This window comes from Convolutriloba macropyga, chromosome 10 (assembly GCF_964194025.1).
Source record: "Convolutriloba macropyga chromosome 10, txConMacr16.3, whole genome shotgun sequence".
Classification (NCBI taxonomy): domain Eukaryota; kingdom Metazoa; phylum Xenacoelomorpha; order Acoela; family Convolutidae; genus Convolutriloba; species Convolutriloba macropyga.
This window is the reverse complement of record NC_134477.1, coordinates 54,549,737-54,567,875: the sequence shown is the minus strand read 5'-3', so window position 1 is coordinate 54,567,875 and position 18,139 is coordinate 54,549,737. Positions and strand designations below refer to the sequence as shown.

The 18,139-nt window shown below is 36.0% G+C and overlaps 1 protein-coding gene across 1 annotated transcript; it reads right to left on the bottom strand.

The window, feature by feature from the left end:
• Positions 1-6: 6 nt before the first annotated feature.
• On the bottom strand, positions 7-10,690 carry LOC142348712 (uncharacterized). The gene is made up of 4 exons (XM_075400167.1): positions 10,609-10,690; positions 8,137-8,414; positions 5,624-5,763; positions 7-279 (listed from the first exon to the last, which is right to left on the bottom strand). The coding sequence occupies exons 2-4, from the start codon at positions 8,374-8,376 to the stop codon at positions 102-104; spliced, it is 558 nt and encodes a 185-aa protein (XP_075256282.1). The 5' UTR covers positions 8,377-8,414; positions 10,609-10,690; the 3' UTR covers positions 7-101.
• Between the last annotated feature and the right edge of the window lie 7,449 nt (positions 10,691-18,139).

Here is an 18,139-nt window from a genome sequence, read left to right as displayed (position 1 = left end):
TTATAGTAATCTGTCATATGCCTTCCACATATAGGGCATATTATGGCACTAATTGCATCAAAACTTGACAAAGGGCGAAATGCAGAACTTTCCCATCGCACTCATAGTCGTCGAGTCCCATTGACTCGGGTTGTTTTTCCGGGTCGGCTCTGGGCGGTACACTGCTCATCCCTCTCGTCCAGAGCATTTCCAGGCTGCGATTCGTTGCGCCACAGAAGTGACGGCATTGGCAATATCTGCCCGTCTAATGTCCTCTTGAAGCTCAGAGGATCTCTCCGTCTGTTTAAACTGTTTCCTTTCCCCCGCGAACAAAATTTTTGTTTTCATAAACATTTGTTTACATAAAGTGTTTGAAGTTACCGTGAACTATATTCTAAACCAACACAAAAGTAGACATTTGTTGACAAAAAACAATTGTGAAAAAAAATTGTGAAGAAAAATGATTTTGTAATCATAGAAACATCATAACCACTTTTATTCGGTCTCATTTTTGTTAGGATTTAGTCTGAAAGCAATTTTGCGCAGATGGGCAACCAGAAAAAAAATTGTAACAAAAAACTGACTAGTAAACCACAAACAGTTACTTATTAAGAAATCTGGAAGATTTTTGTCATCTGGATGCGATTTCGGGCCGAAGGATGATGAAAAAAAATTCGAGTAATATTGCAGATGAGTTGAGATGAAAATTAACTGGTGAACCGTCTGAAAACGATTTTCCGCTGAAAGACAGCAAGTAGTCCTCTTTGTGAATGATAAGTCTATGAAGAAAACTATAAAGCATTCTACATTCTTTTTGGGTCTTGCAGCTGGCGGATCCGAGTGGCAAACTTATAGACAATTATTGTCTACTGCAACACTGCAACACATTTGATCGTTAGGAGCCAATTATTTTGAATTATTGGTCTTTTTAGGTTCTCAGAAGTCCCTACCAATGTTTTTTGTAATAATCGAAACTCGGCTGAAAAAACTCCAACGAAGTAATTTTTACACATGATAACTATGATCTATTAATAACATGTAATAAAGACTGCAAGAGGGGAGGGGGCGTTAGAGTTTCGACCTCCAGGGAAAATCAAGCAAAATTAGCCAGAAAACATCAAAGAAAGCGTTACAGTTACTGACTGTTAATATAAAAATTCGAGGTGATAGATGATAAAAGCCGTATACAAAAAATTGGATTTGATTATACTAGCGCTAAAGAAGAACTGATAGATCAGATATTCAATGTAGGCCGTTCATACTCAAGGAAACCCATCCTATGTGGTGATTTCAACAGAGACATGTCCAGACCGAATACACCAGCGCGGGTCTTTCATCGGAACTTGATGTATATGAATTCAAACGTTTATCAAAACTGAAACAATATACCCGTGAAACAAAGCAAACAAATTCAACTATTGATATAGTGTTTTCTAAAGCCAATATACAGACAAAAGTACTGAAAACAGCCATCATTGATCACAACATCAAAAAATATATGTGGCAAGTTACGTTGATCAAAATTCCGTGGAAATGGGTAATAAGCAAAGTACAAAAGGGAACTGAAAAAACTTTACCAAAATGGAAAATCAATCTCAATTTAATCATGAACTTTTTTGTAATTTGCGAAACCATTTGACAGAATACAAGACACTGAATTTAGACAAGTCATTCAAAAAGCTCTTAGCATTAATTAGTGAAACACTCGATAAAAACATATATCTGAGAAAATTTTAAAAAATAGTACTCAGAATATCTGGATAAACAGCAAAATCAAAATTGGTTCAAAAAAGTGATGCTTTTGGAGAAAAAGTATGGAGTCGTATAATGATAATTAAACAACAAAGTACCGGGAACAAGATACTAATGTTCAAAACTGACAAGGGAGGCAAAAAATGACTGCTATTGTGAACTTTTCAAAAAAGAAGACATCGGAGGAAAAAATTTTCTCATAGTTTTTTTCTACGTCAATCGGACCAATTTTGGCAGCAAGTCACAACAGTGCATCCAACATTTCAGGTGTTAAAAACACAAAAAGTGGTTCTGTAATCAGAGAAAATACCAGCCAGGAAATATTCAATCAAACGAAACGATTGAAGAACGAAACAAGTTTGCATTACTTCTCTAGGTCTCATTTCTCAATTAAACCAGTTAATCAAAGACTCTTAAATAGTAAAAAAAACTGTTCATCATTGCCTTGAGGTGGCTAAAGTCATCCCATTCTTCAAGTCTGACAAAAAGAGCGATCCAGGCAACTACCGACCAGAATCTTTCTTGCATATTTGTAAAAAAATGTTCGTAAAACTGATTCCCAGACAATTCGACAGAATGCATAGAATAGCAACCAGAAATATCTGCTTTTTGATTTACCTAAAGCCTTCGACACAGTTTATCGCGATATCATACTGACCAATTGCTATGGATAAATCCTTAGAGGACCTATCTATAGTTTTCTAAAATCATATCTGCCTTTAGACAACAGTTTGTATTTAATTGTTCCAAAGAATCTGGCACTCCAAAAAGGACACGGTGTGCCACACAGATCTGTTTTAGGTCCTCTTGGTTTTTTCTTCTCTATATAAAAGGCCTCATAACAGTAACAAAAAGCAATATCATTTTACGGTTGGCTGGCGACACCGAAATATACGGTACGTTTGCACTGAAGGAGGTCAAGGAGGAACTCAGATTGACAACCGAATGGATGGAGTTTAACCAATTAACACAACAAGAGTAAAACCAACATCATTCTCCTTAGCAGTATTAAAGACCAGGCCCAAATTCAATTGAAAGAAATAAGAATAGACAGTCAAAAGGCGGCAAATTCTTTAGAAATTATTCCTAACAAGTAACGATCTACTCCGATAAACGTCTTCCTTTTAAGACGATAAACGATGAACGTATTTCCACGATCATTTGCAGTTTATGACTCAAAAATGCAACGAATTCATATCCAATTTATATCACAAATGAAAATTCTTCAGCACATATCTACAACTGAAATTTTATAAACGGTTTCTTTACCCGTTGTATCAAAATGAGATTCTGGTTTATGGAGGTGCTAGCAGTTCAGACTCAATTTTTTGTAGAAACATTTGTTTAACCCAGATTTATCTTCATTGTTTCCTAACAAACTAATATGAAAACAATTTGGAAATAAAATTCGTTATGTTATATTTTTGATCTAAATGACTATGAATTACTGAAACTAACTACAGAAATTTTATAAAGGTCACACGTCTCAGAAACAATGAATAATAGTAGAATGCAGTTGGAAATTGGAAATTTTTTGTCAGAAAAAAGAACAAAAATGCTGTCAATTCTAGAAAAGCAACCACTTACAATTAGAATGAAATTGACCAACAGAGTTAGACTACCTTTCAACACTTTTGCCAGATTGAACTATAACAAATTATTAACTCTCATTCATTTATTTGAAAAGGACACTGAATCTTATATAACTAATCTAAAAAATTTCTACTTTATTGATTCTGAATGGTTATAACAATTATTTTGGAAAAAGATATAAAAACTTGGAGACCAAATTTTTCTTTATTTTGAAAAAACAGCGGTTAATCTTTGCTATGACAAGACCAACTCCGGCATATACAATCACTTATAGCTCCAAAAATTCCTATTAATTTTTGTTTATCGAAAATAGTCAGTGCTGCTTTAAAACAGGCGATTAACCTTAGGCGGCAACTCGGTTTGGTGCTCCTCAAAAATGGATTGAACTAGTTTGTAATGTAAATTGTATTGATCACTAACCGAAAATGAGTTTATAAAATAAATATGGTCCCGATCAGACATCTGATGAGACTGTCTCAGACAAAACTTACCTATGAGCAGACAAGCAACAGTTTCGGGTACATGAAGGACATTGAAACGAACCCAAATCACATCAACAACCATTTTTGATTTTCGGCTGTAGCTAAAGCAGCGTTCAGAAGCATTTTTTAACGGTTCTCTTAACAGAAAATTTTACGCTGCTTCTAAAATTTTTAACTGAACCTGTTTTCAGGCTGGTTCCCGTTAACGTTAGTCCAAACTCCTGACATCCTCTTTCTTAGATCTGACAAAATTTACCGATGTAACAACTTTGATTTGACTTGAATAACTTCTTGACTCCGTGTTAGTCCACTAATTTTCAAACAAAATATTTTTTATAACTAAAAACGGTTGAAGAATTGTCTTTTTTCCTGGGCAAGCTATTACAAAAGGTCTCAGAAAGTTATTCTACATATAAACAAGGGATCTTTGAATATTAGGTCAGTTGGATTTGAAGAACTCCTTTGTCCAATTAGCACACAAAATTGTATACACAAATACGTTTAAGATTTGAGATAAAAAGAATGTAGGTTTCTGACTTTTTCAGTCGTCAAAACAATGAAGGAATACTTTGAGTTCAATTTGTTAAATCAATTCTTGCATAAATGCTAAAATTTATTTAATTCCTTTCTTCGTCTGTAGGTATAGCGAGAAAAACAAAATTCAAAAACGATCATTCTAATAAACAGTGGCCTTTGCTACCACTACTGAAGCTATGCGCAGGTTTCAGTAAATTTCGCTGCTAAAACAATGTTTTGACTACTTTTTAGCGCAGCATCTTCAAGTCTTACCTTGTCTCATTAAAAACTTGAGCCGATAAAAACTGTGATAACTTAGTGGTGATACTTTGTTCGGCTTGCGGAATTTAGTTATGAGTTTTTCTTCAATTACCTCGATTCCTACAAAATTTGTTGCCAAGTTTTCTGCGGTAAAGATATTTTGCAAATTAAACTGTGAAATTTTTTAAGATTTGAGATTCATTACTGTGATTTTTTCACCTCATTCACTGCAGTCAACGCTTAAACCTCACTTTTTACATCTTGTCAACACGTTCATTGCGTTTTCTACATTTTTAAGTAACTCTAGCGCTGACTATTCGACCCGGGAAAATTAAGAAAAGAGGTGAAAGTTTTTTTTCACCGTAAATTTCATTCATAATTTTGCGGTGAAAAGCGGTGAATGCGGTGAGTTATTTCTTTTCACAATTTAACGGAATTCTTAAACAAAAGAAATTTCCGGACAGGGGTTTGATTTTCTCATCTGTTGCATTTGTACAACTTTTAATTCCACTGCACCATCTACCACTTACTTCTATGATATTTCTTGTGAATTTAAGGCAGATTTAATAAAAATTTGGAAAACAAATGCGGCGAATTTTTGTGAGAAATGCGGTGAAATGCTGTGGCATTTCTTACATTATTTTACCAGAAAAGTCAAGTGAGCTACATGAACATCTGAATACCCATAGACTTTTTTTTGCTAACGTGCTTATCTCACATTTTTTTCAGTTTTTTCTAAGCAGTGAATTTATGTAATTTCACCGCTAATTTAAGCGGCGAGTTTATGTAATTTGACCGCATTCGCCTCATATCTCACACAGTTTGGACACTTTTTTAAAGCGGTGTAATTTATGTAAAGCGGTGTAATTTATGTAATTTAACCGCTAACAGGCGATAATTTTTTTCATCGCATTCACCGCCTGATTTATGTAATTTCACCGCTTATCTTGCATAGTTTTTTTGCGTTGAATGACTGTGACATTCGACTCATCGTGAATAGATAGAGTCATATTCTACCGGGAAAAGGAAACAGCTCCTGCCTGTCAATATCCGTTTGAGTCAGGGATCCGTTTATCATCTGTGCAGCCTGTGGTCTGTGGTACTCTGTCCAAAACCCCGACTGGTTCTTCAACGGAATTCCAAGTTCAATTGCCCAGTCCAATAGTCTGCCCAGATCGCTCTGTTTCAAACAAAGATAACTGCAGCCAAAAACTAAACCATTCTCACTACGTTCCTGCAAATATCCGAGGAAAACATTAAACAGGTTTCATTTAAGTGATCTGATGCCGAACTGATCTTTGAATAAATTTTTAAAATTCCCAGATTGATGCAAGACGGAAACCGGTATGTCCAGTTCGTCCCAGACCAACTGAGAGTGCGCGAGTGTTCACACTTTCGTTCGTTCGTGTTCATACCTTCAGGCGTTGTCAAAACTAGGTAATTTTGAGTGCGTTAATTCTTGGATTTCCACCTATTTGGTTTGGTTTGGTTTGGGACCCCCAAACTGGTAAGAACTCTACAAAAATTCAATTTCACTCTTCTTGCTTCTCATGGACTGCATTGGTTAATTTGTTTGGAGCGATAAAAAATGTGAAAGGTTCTGTACAAACCATAATTCGACGAGTTCCGTTTTATCTACTTGAATTGATGTTTCTTTATTAATTATCGACTTGAGAAAGTATTTTTTTACAGTTCAAAAAACTGAATTGTATGGGGCGCTGTCTGTATTTTTAAGATCTGTTCACATATTTTCATGAAAAAGCGAGTGGTTTTGCGGCGTGAAATGTTTTCACTCTACTTTTGAAGAAGAGTGAGATTACGGTGTTTGAACAAAAATTCTTTGTGGTTTTTTAATTCGCATGCGACAATTTAATTTTGATTTTGACTGTTTTTTCGATTTTTTGGATCGGATTTTTTTCTAAATGGTTTTCCCAATCCATTCATATTCCGTTCTAGGTCTGGTTTTCAGTTTAGTCAATGAAAATTCTTTGAATTGTACGTCAGGATTTGTCCTGCTATGTTTGAAATCTGCGCACCAAAATTAAACGAGAAAATGGTTACCATTTATTAAACAAAGTTCAAAAGTTTGTAAAACTAAATTAAGCACATAACTACAATTTGGATTGAAGATGAAGCAAAAGCGTTTTGCAATTTAAATAAACATGAAATTATTATGGTTTCCCTAGTCTAGACCTGGAATTCTGAAAAGACTTATTAATTCCTGATGGGGGTTAATATTGAATTAAATTACACGGTTGAGGACGCTAGTTAAAATTGAGGCTAATTCTTTTGATAAGTCCAGTCAATTTTTTTTCATGAGTCGAGTAAAAAAGTTTTCAATAGGCTTAAGCAGGGTATTTTTTTACAGTTATCTTGGGTTTAGCATGTTCTTTTTATGGGTTGAGCAAATCTCTTTTCATAAGTCTGTTATTAGCAAAGTCGAAATTTTTAACGTTGTTAACGTAGGACGAATTTTCTCAAACTGGCGAATGGGTGGCTCTGACCACGATGGCTTGATCTTAGATAGGGTAGCACTGGGGGGATTTGGGGGTGGACTGGAGCATCGATGGGAATCCGAGAAGATGGGGGTTCCGAGCGGTCAAAAATGCACTTCTTAACAGTATTTTTTTCTACTCATCAACTTTGGCGAAATGTAAAATGAGAAGTTAATACAGCTTTAAGAGAGCTGCTAATTGACTTATAGTTTTCTGGTTTGTACCTGTTTACCCGTTTTTAGGACAAAAAGTTGAATGCATCAGAAAAAATCGACTAAGCAAAAAACGGCATCAACAAAGACCCTGGGACTTGTAAAACTGTTACAAACAATTTTTGTGAGCAATTAAATTTTGACTGGATGTCTTAGAAAGAAAAGCAAAAATTACAGGATGTCCTTCGAGTTTTAGAATTGCGGATACAGCAGTTAGGTAATCACAATAAAAATTCTAATTTGATTTAAAGTACATCCAAAACAACAAAATCGCTCAGCCTTTTGAAAATATTTGAGAGAAAACATTTTTATTTAAGCATCAGCAGCAGTTTTGCAGTTTTTTTACAGGCGTTATGAATTCTGAATTGAATCACTGATTTATTTAGAAAACTTTTCAATAAACATTCAAAATTCTACAACAATCGCAAAAATTCTTTTGGACAAAACTCAAAGAGGGTTGGAGAGCGGAACATAGTTGAATCTGAATTTTTTCTTAAAAAAGACGTGATTCGATGTGGCATTTCTTCGAAAGCAAAAACTAATAGGGTTTGTATTAATACCATTTTAGTGAAAAAAATAACTCGAATCTGAGATTTTTTGTGAGAGCAGAAACTGTTTGTGTCTGGAATTTAATTGCACGCAAATTCTACTGGGGTCGAGTCTTCGATGCCAGCAAAAAAAATAAATGGGTCTGAGTTTTTTCGAGAAGGCCTACCTGGATAAGGTTTGAATTCGAGGGCAAAACCCATTTCAATATGGGCTATATTTGAGTGCAAGAACTATTCAGACCTCTGGACCTTAATTTGTAGCGAAGCCCAAAATGTAATTATTGCCCAGAAAACATACCTTATATATTGGTTGCACAAGTTCCCCTCCTTCGTATCGACTCTGGCATTTCTGCTGGGCAACATCCCGGCTGAGTAGGCCTTCAGTCAGCAACAATTCGTAGCAGTAAAATCCAGTCATATCGGGTATGTATTGGCTATCACCCACACAGTTTTTCTGATCCCACGTTATCTGATCCGAAATTGAGATCAGTGACAGCAAAATACATGCAAATGTTATGACCACCTGAGAAATTGCCATTTTTTGGGTTTTCCTCAAAACGCTTCGGATCCAAGAAACTGCAAATAGAGCAAGTTGTTTATAGCCTGAACTGACCTCTTTTTTCGCTAACAGCAAAATTTAAGCAACTTCTACAGACATGTTGTTTTCCTAAAAAATCCCTACAAACTCCCTACTCAAATCTTCTCGGCGGGTTTCCTGGGTTACCGGCCATACAAAAAACCCGGTAATCATACAAGGTCATATATAATTCCCGGCAATCGTTAATCCCGGTAATATAAGTTTATATAAGTTAATCCCGGTAATATAAGTTTATATAAGTTAATCCCGGTAATATAAGTTTATATAAGTTAATCCCGGTAATATAAGTTTATATAAGTTAATCCCGGTAATATAAGTTTATACAAGTTAATCCCGGTAATATAAGTTTATATAAGTTAATCCCGGTACTATAAGTTTATATAAGTTAATCCCGGTAATATAAGTTTATATAAGTTAATCCCGGTAATATAAATTTATATAAGTTAATCCCGGTAATATAGGTTTATGTAAGTTAATCCCGGTAATATAAGTTTATATAAGTTAATCCCGGTAATATAAGTTTATATAAGTTAATCCCGGTAATATAAGTTTATATAAGTTAATCCCGGTACTATAAGTTTATATAAGTTAATCCCGGTAATATAAGTTTATATAAGTTAATCCCGGTAATATAAGTTTATATAAGTTAATCCCGGTAATATAAGTTTATATAAGTTAATCCCGGTAATATAAGTTTATATAAGTTAATCCCGGTAATATAAGTTTATATAAGTTAATCCCGGTAATATAAGTTTATATAAGTTAATCCCGGTACTATAAATTTATATAAGTTAATCCCGGTAATATAAGTTTATATAAGTTAATCCCGGTAATATAAGTTTATATAAGTTAATCCCGGTAATATAAGTTTATATAAGTTAATCCCGGTAACATAAGTTTATATAAGTTAATCCCGGTAATATAAGTTTATATAAGTTAATCCCGGTAATATAAGTTTATATAAGTTAATCCCGGTAATATAAGTTTATATAAGTTAATCCCGGTAATATAAGTTTATATAAGTTAATCCCGGTAATATAAGTTTATATAAGTTAATCCCGGTAATATAAGTTTATATAAGTTAATCCCGGTAATATAAGTTTATATAAGTTAATCCCGGTAATATAAGTTTATATAAGTTAATCCCGGTACTATAAGTTTATATAAGTTAATCCCGGTAATATAAGTTTATATAAGTTAATCCCGGTAATATAAGTTTATATAAGTTAATCCCGGTAATATATGTTTATATAAGTTAATCCCGGTACTATAGGTTTATATAAGTTAATCCCGGTAATATAAGTTTATATAAGTTAATCCCGGTAATATAAGTTTATATAAGTTAATCCCGGTAATATAAGTTTATATAAGTTAATCCCGGTAATATAAGTTTATATAAGTTAATCCCGGTAATATAAGTTTGTATAAGTTAATCCCGGTAATATAAGTTTATATAAGTTAATCCCGGTAATATAAGTTTATATAAGTTAATCCCGGTAACATAAGTTTATATAAGTTAATCCCGGTACTATAAGTTTATATAAGTTAATCCCGGTAATATAAGTTTATATAAGTTAATCCCGGTAATATAAGTTTATATAAGTTAATCCCGGTAATATAATTTTATATAAGTTAATCCCGGTAATATAAGTTTATATGTGATTTGTATGATATCGTTGAAATCATACAAAGGTCATACAAGTTTTTAAATGATGCTGAAACAACCATTTACCATATATCATCTGCATGTAATCATAAATTATTCATAAAAGGTTTCTTGCTACTCCTTATCTCATAAATCTTGTATTACATATGATTACATATGATGTCCCAGAAATAAAAAAATTATTTATGATATTCTAGTAAGGGTACAAGGACTGTACTAAGAAATGGCGTGTGACTTGTATGACATCACGATACAAAAACTTGGTTTCGCCTCTGAGTTTGATATATTTCTCGGCGGCGATGCGAACTGTGTGCCTCTATTCGTGAACAAAAGAAGACAAACTTTTGAGAAGATTCACTTGGACAGTTTTCAGGGTACGATGATATAAGCCAGCATGTTCAAATTTTTCCCATGATCCATTCAATTTCAAATCTGTTGGACAGTTGACAGAAATTTTTGTAATCACAAATTTTATCCTCACCGTAAAATCAAAAATTATAACTTACTTGAATTGTGAAACAATTACTGCCAATGAATTTTTGGCAACTTGAGTTTGTGAAAACTTGAAGTTGAAATGATCAATTCAATTGATGAAATGAAAACAGCATTCAATTTTGTAGCAGCTGTATTCGCTGTGAGGGGGTATACGGCTTCCAAAGTCAGACGATACCCACAGGAAAGGGAGACAGTTAGCTCTGTCAAAAAGTGGGCAGATTCACGTGAATAAACATCTCAAGACCAAAATAGGTTTAACATAGCCGAGAATTCAGTAAACCGACAATTAACAGTACTATCATAATTTTATGGGATTATTTTGTTGTTTTTTTCTTGAGACCCCAATTCCCACCTATGCGTTGTTAATTAAATAGCATTGTTATAGAAATCTGGAGAAGAGATTTAAGAATTGTTTTCTTTATTTTCGGGTAATAGACGCAAAATAGGTGATTTAGAGTCTATTTGCAGACTGGTTCAATCACGTGACTTCCATGAATTGGGCTTAATTTGACTACTAACATTTGTCTCTAGATTTTAATTGCTTTTTAATCTAAACAACCCAACCTTCCATCAACCCAACTACAACTACAACCCAACAGCTACAAGATGCAACAAGAAGCAACTTCAATGCCAGTTGCAAAGAGGCCAAAGCCAAGCGACACCCTGTTCATGAAGGCCCTATCCGCTATCCAAAGCGCCACCAAAGCGCAAAAACTACGCTAAGGACCATAGGTTTGTGATTATTGGAGTAGGGCTGGAAAAGAACCTGGACGAGGTAAAAGCAGCAATCAACAAGACCTACCCAGCGAAGATGAGCCTAGTGCGAATCAGAAGCCGAGCTACCCAAGCACCAACCCGGCTAGTGAGAGCCTTCACAAGATGCGAGACCACGAAGACCCTTCTGATCAACCGCAGCCTGATGATTGGGCTCACCCATCACCGATGTGAGGAGTCAAGACAAACCCAGCCCTCTTCTCTTCCTCCTCCCAGACGTGATGGGGTGGTCCAGTGTTATCAGTGCCAAGGCTTCGGTCACAAGCGAATGCATGTACCCAAGAAGCTAGATGCATCAGATTTGGAGGCAATCCCAATCTAGCCGAATGCACTGTCCCCAGAGCTAAACCCAAGTGCGCCAACTGCAATGGAGACCACGCTGATAGCTACAAGGGCTGCAGCAAATTCCAGGACGAGTTGTCAGCAAACCGGCCCATCACAGTGATAGATCTCTCTGAAATCCTCGCAACCGCCACCCAAATAGGTAGCCGATGCCGTTTTTCATGCCAAGACCACCCGGTACACTGAGTTCTCCCGCAGCGAGTTCCGCCAAGAATGCACAGACAGACAAGACCACCACTACTCCAATCTTCTCCGCAAGCTCCTCAAAGTGCCTCCTGAACCCAATGAGCAAGTCAATCCAGACTGCGACATGACACCCACTGATTAAGACTACAACTACTGCTACCAATGACAAAAACTATTGCAACTGAACCCACAACTGCGACAGAGGGATGTTAGAGAGCTGGGAACCCACAGTCCAAGAAGTTCCTGCTCAGACGATCGAAACACACAACATCATCATCTCTAGATTTTAATTGATTTCATCTACTCGGTTATTCTGCATTGATAAGATAAAATGATTACAACTTGATCGAAAAAGAAGGCGTCTGGTATACGCATAATTTCTACCCCAGTATCCCTAAGTACGATCTTTTTGACTGGACACTTGGCCAATTGTTTCACGTACCAGGCGCAATGCCCAACAGAGAAAATTTGAAGAACCTTTTTTGCAGTTGAGATCGTCAAAAGGAGTTTATTGGTATGTCGCGACTAGGAAAGGGCATATACAGGTAAAGAAAAGGCAACTTTATCTCTCAATTTTTTGTTTTTTACGTGCTCTGTTCAGTTATTTGTAATCAAACAAAGAGCTTATATGGTTTCATATAAAGCATACAAAACCTCCTAGTAAGATCTTGCCTTATTTAGCGTGTTATTGTAGACCCCAAAAATGTGTTTTGACATTTTACATTTTTCTGCAAAGTTTTTTACAATCTTTGTTTCTTTATTGATAATCATTATGATTTTAATATGTTTGCTACGATTCTATACGACCATATATGGCTGAATTTTAAGCATCATCTGAAGTTGAATGATTAAGATTATTCTTTTACGCTGTTCAACCCAGGTAAATGCTTCCTTTGCACCCCTTTGCGAACATTTTTGATCAACTCTTTTTTGCCCCTTCCCAGTACGATACGTCAACCCCGACCACTGTCTCTGATCTCATTTCGTTACATAGTATAAAATGTGTTCTAACATACCACGGGCGGTTATAGGGCGCGCAATCACTTATAGGTCTTATAGGGCTTATAGGGCGCGTTAATATGCACTCACTTAGCTGGGGTGAGGAACAAAGAAAAAATCTCATTTTTCAACTAAAACTGATAACGCTCTGATAAAGTTCAGTCCTCGGCAATCGAAGTAACAGTCACCAATAAGCAGCGACTAACGAAGTACCAATGAAAAAAACCTATTGACTTGTTTCAGTTTTCGGCTTTTTGCGCGAGAGGCGTGCTTCGGTATAAAGTTAACTTTGAATTTAAACAAGGGCAGCATATGTTCAGACCGTTGAAAATTAAGAAACTTCTATTGCTTTTGATAAACAGCTTGAGGAAAGAATCTTGACAACTGAGCAGTGAGATAAATTAAGGAAAAATATGTGGAGGAGAAATCCCACACCAAATTTTGGCCGGCAGGAAACCCCTGAACTACCGATGGATCTATATAAGGACTATGAGGATTTCGCGGTTTGATCTCAAAATGGCTCCCAAACTGTCCGCCAAAAATGAATAAGTTGAGTTTTTGAGCGCCTTAACTGTTTCTTTTTTGTTTTTTTTTTGTAATATATTTCATGCGGTTCCCAGGTTCAGGTCCAGACCCAAATTTGCTTCTGATCAGACTTTCCAGACCAAAATTATCTCTGATCAGACTTTCCAGACCGAAATTATCTCTGATCAGACTTTCCAGACCGAAATTATCTCTGATCAGACTTTCCAGACCGAAATTATCTCTGATCAGACTTTCCAGACTCAATGTGTTCTCATCAGACTTTCCAGACCGAAGGAGTTCTGATCAGACCATCTCCAGACCATGGTCCAGATCCAAATTCAGACCATTGTCCAGACCTTAATCAGACTATGATCAGACCCAATTTCAGACCCAAGTAGCCTCTGATCAGACTCAGTCGAGACCATCTCCCCAGCTGACCACTCTGATCAAAAACACTCAAAATCGCCATCGTCAGCCCTCCCGTCCTTTACCCACAACACTTACATTGTCCACTCTCCTCCCCCTATCAAGTTGAACTCCCCATTCATCAGCCTTCTTCTCAACCCTAACCCCATCGCCTGACCCCGACCCACAACACACACACACACACACACACACACACACACACACACACACTCACACGCAGACAGTCACAGACAAACGGGTTACCCCACAAACGCACACACAAACTTAAACACACATGTTGGTTGAAATTTTTGTGCAAAATTAGCTATAATATAAAAGATTTGTGATGAATTTGAATAAAAACATTCGACTTGCGCTCATTGCGATGAAAAATATTAACAGGTGAAGTTTTTCCACGCGCTTATGCGGGAAAAAATTACCGCAAAAGTTAAATTATACAAAAAACTACCGTTGAATTGATCGCTATTCTTACAACGTTTCACCAAAGGAATAGTTGTATTGAAAAAAAGCAAGAATAGCGCTGATTAATCAGCAACCTTTAAAATATTAAAAAAACAGATAACACTATAATGTATGTCGAACATGCTATCGATCAATGATCACATTATGGATAGCTATCAGCTTATGAAGCGCCCATAAGCTTTTCAGTCAAAGATATTTTACAAAATTTTTAGATGAATGAGGTTATGATCAGACTATCCTGCGTTCAAAGTCGCCTCTGATCAGACCCAATTGCGCTGGAAGTCGCCTCTGATCATACGTAAGTGCGCTCGAAGAGGTTATGGTCAGACCCAATCGCGCTCTAAGTCGCCTCTGATCAGACCCAATTGCGCTGGAAGTCGCCTCTGATCATACGTAAGTGCGCTCGAAGAGGTTATGGTCAGACCCAATCGCGCTCTAAGTCGCCTCTGATCAGACCCAAGTGTGCTCGAAGAGGTTTATGATCAGACCCAATTGCGCTCGAATCCGCCTCTGATCAGACCCAAATGCACTCGAAGTCGGCTCTGATCAGACCCAGGTGCGCTCGAATCCGCCTATGATCAGACTTTTCAGACCAAAATGACCTCTGATCAGAACATCTCCAGACCATGATCAGACCGTAGTGCGCTCGAACTTTGGAAAAGACCCTGTAGTTTTGGCCTGGGAACACACGGGTGTGCACTCGACTGTGTCTGATCAGAAGTCAATTTGGGTCTGGACCCCATTAATATTGTAGTTTTAGGAGATTTTTTGCAGCTTCATCAAACCCGGGTTGAGGTGTCGCTAAAAATCGCTAAAGATGTAAGATTTGCGGCAAATTTGAGTGAAATGTGTAAGATTTGCGCTCAATGCGCTCAATGCGACGAAAAACAACTTTTGAGTGAGGAGAAAAGAGTTTCACCGCTAATTTCACCGCAAATCTTGCAATTATTCAAGGCTAATTTCAACGCTTATCTTAAATTCACAGGAAATTGCATTGAATTAAGTGACGGATGGCGCGGTGGAATAAGAAGTTGTTGGCATAATGGAGGTGAGAGGGTCAAAACTGTGCACGGCAGTTTGCTTTTTTTTGTATGAAATACGTTGAATTGAAAAAACTTAACCGCTAAAAACCCCAAATCTTACAAACATTCAACGCAAAAACATGCGCGCGCTTTGCGGTGAAAATTTTTTTCACCGCTAATCACCGCTAATCTTATACTATCTTTTGAGCACGTCGACCCGAATTTAGGCGTTTTTCTTCACGAATTCAGCTCATTTTTTGACATATCTCTCAACAATTTCTCTGAATAGGTTCAATACTTCTAAATTTCATTACTTCCTAAGAAATTTTTGAGAAGTATCTTATAATTTTTAAGAAACAGAGGGACATTCAACGCTTTCAGCTCATTGTTCGCAATTGAAAGTGCAGAAATCTTAGCGCATTTTTCACATGCATTTTTACGCGCGTTTGAGAAAACTCTAAAAATGAAGCTCATTTCTTAAATAATTTGTCCTTTTTGTTACTTCTTCCAAAAGCAAAACTGGTTTCAAAAAGGTCGTTATTAATTGTTTTTCAATTATTTAAAAACAATAAAAAAAATTATATTGTTATTCATATCGTTACTACTAGTATTGTTAGTAGTAGTAGTAGTAGTAGTAGTAGTAGTAGTAGTAGTAGTAGTAGTAGTAGCAGTAGTAGTAGTAGTAGTAGTAGTAGTAGTAGTAGTAGTAGTAGTAGTAGTAGTAGTAGTAGTAGTAGTAGTAGTAGTAGTAGTAGTAGTAGTAGTAGTAGTAGTAGTAGTAGTAGTAGTAGTAGTAGTAGTAGTAGTAGTAGTAGTAGTAGTAGTAGTAGTAGTAGTAGTAGTAGTAGTAGTAGTAGTAGTAGTAGTAGTAGTAGTAGTAGTAGTAGTAGTAGTAGTAGTAGTAGTAGTAGTAGTAGTAGTAGTAGTAGTAGTAGTAGTAGTAGTAGTAGTAGTAGTAGTAGTAGTAGTAGTAGTAGTAGTAGTAGTAGTAGTAGTAGTAGTAGTAGTAGTAGTAGTAGTAGTAGTAGTAGTAGTAGTAGTAGTAGTAGTAGTAGTAGTAGTAGTAGTAGTAGTAGTAGTAGTAGTAGTAATAGTAGTAGTAGTGGTAAAAGTAGTTGAAAGAACTCAGGACTTTGTTTGCCTTCTGAAGCTATAAACAATGTTGAAAAAAAACGGAACAAAAGTAAAAATGATAAAATTTAAGTCAAAAATTTAAAGATTCAGAAGCAAAATTTAAAAACAAGTTCAAGCGAAAGAAAAGTATATCTACATCTCAAAGTACCATGAGCAAGTAAAGACATGACCATATTTTCCATTACCATGGAAATTTATAGATTATGAATTGAGCTTTTTGACTCGTAACAATGCTTGAAAAAATGAACTAAAGCAGACAAAAAAAGAACCGCGGCATCTTGCATAATGCGTCGCACTCTGAAAAACGAGTTTATCTCTTGCGTTTCACTCAGGGTTATCTTCTGTGCCCTTGGGTTCCAGACATTAGCGCTCAAGGTAGTTTAGATTTAAGTCTTTTGATTTGCAAGACATTCTATTTCATCCTTTACAATCGCCCCAAAATCTTCTATATAGAGATCTTGATAGTTTTAGTTTTAGCAGCAGGGGGTAATCGTTTTTACCAATAACCAACTAAGTCAATGGTTTTTGAATTGTTCCGACTTTCGTAGATTTCTAAAATTTTATGATACTAAGCCGGATAGCCGACCAGGTGATCGCTTCCGGCTTACATCTGTTTTTAAAAATTCAATTCAAATTTTGTTGAAATCTAAGTAAACAACACCTTGCCCGAAGTTTTATCAAACCTCAAGTATAAATCATGGTAATCATTGTTACTGTTGATTGTCTTGCTAGAAATCTATGCTGTCTCGGATTCAGCGGGTCTCGATTTGCTTCGTTTTTGTACAGAAATAAAGTAACCTAAAATTTGAGATAGCTTTCAAGGTATTGAAAATGGGCAACAACTTTTGACACCTGCGAGGGGTCCTTTTTTGACGACGGGCGTATTTTATGCGAGTTTCTAACTTTCCGGTCCAAATTGAGTATTGATTACTTTTTTGAAAGTAAGGTGAGTGAATGGTGCTAATGTGTGAGTTGTTTCACTCAATTCGTTTAACAGCATAATGGAAAATGCAGGAATTAATCTGCTGAGACTTGTAAAGATACGTTTTCTATTTTTATCAATCTGAATTGACTTTCAAATAGTTATATCTTTTTGCCAAAAACAAAATACTATAATCTTACTTGATGCTTAGACTTAAAATTGCTCGAAAAAAGTGATGAACTGACTAGCTTTCACTGAGCCGTCAGATGAAACCTCATTTTTGCAGAACTTATTTGAAGGAAAATTGTTTTTCCATGAAACTTTTCGACAGAGTAAACGTTTCATTTGTTTTATAAATCTAAAGATTGGTCAGCATGAGTTGCTAGTCCATGTCAATTAAAATCATTAATTTGTTAAGGAGGTCTTCGATTGTTTTCGGAGTTGTTTAGATTTATTTAGCAGTACCTCGTTGCACTCAATTTATTCAAACGATGCTTTGTCTGCGAGGCATAAAAAGGAGCGCTTCTAATCGCTTTCATTTTTTCATGAGGCATTAGGAAAATTACCTTGTTACTTTGTGATGGTTGTTTGATAGTAAACAGAATTCGAAATGTTTATCTCCTGAGCCAAAGATGGTAGCAGTTTTAGATGTGATAAAAACTCAGCCAATTCAAAGAGTTGAGCGGACAAAAAATGTGAGTGCATTTCCAAAGCACTATTTGTGAAAAGGATAGATTATTGATCTGAGTA

Excerpts from the sequence above, each read along its gene's own strand:
- LOC142348712 (XM_075400167.1), bottom strand. The coding sequence starts at position 8,376 with ATGGCAATTTCTCAGGTGGTCATAACATTTGCATGTATTTTGCTGTCA. Across the intron at positions 5,764-8,136 it reads TTGTGCAACCAATATATAAG|AGCGATCTGGGCAGACTATT; the intron begins GTATGTTTTCTG and ends TGTTTGAAACAG. Across the intron at positions 280-5,623 it reads ACTCAAACGGATATTGACAG|ACGGAGAGATCCTCTGAGCT; the intron begins GCAGGAGCTGTT and ends CAGTTTAAACAG.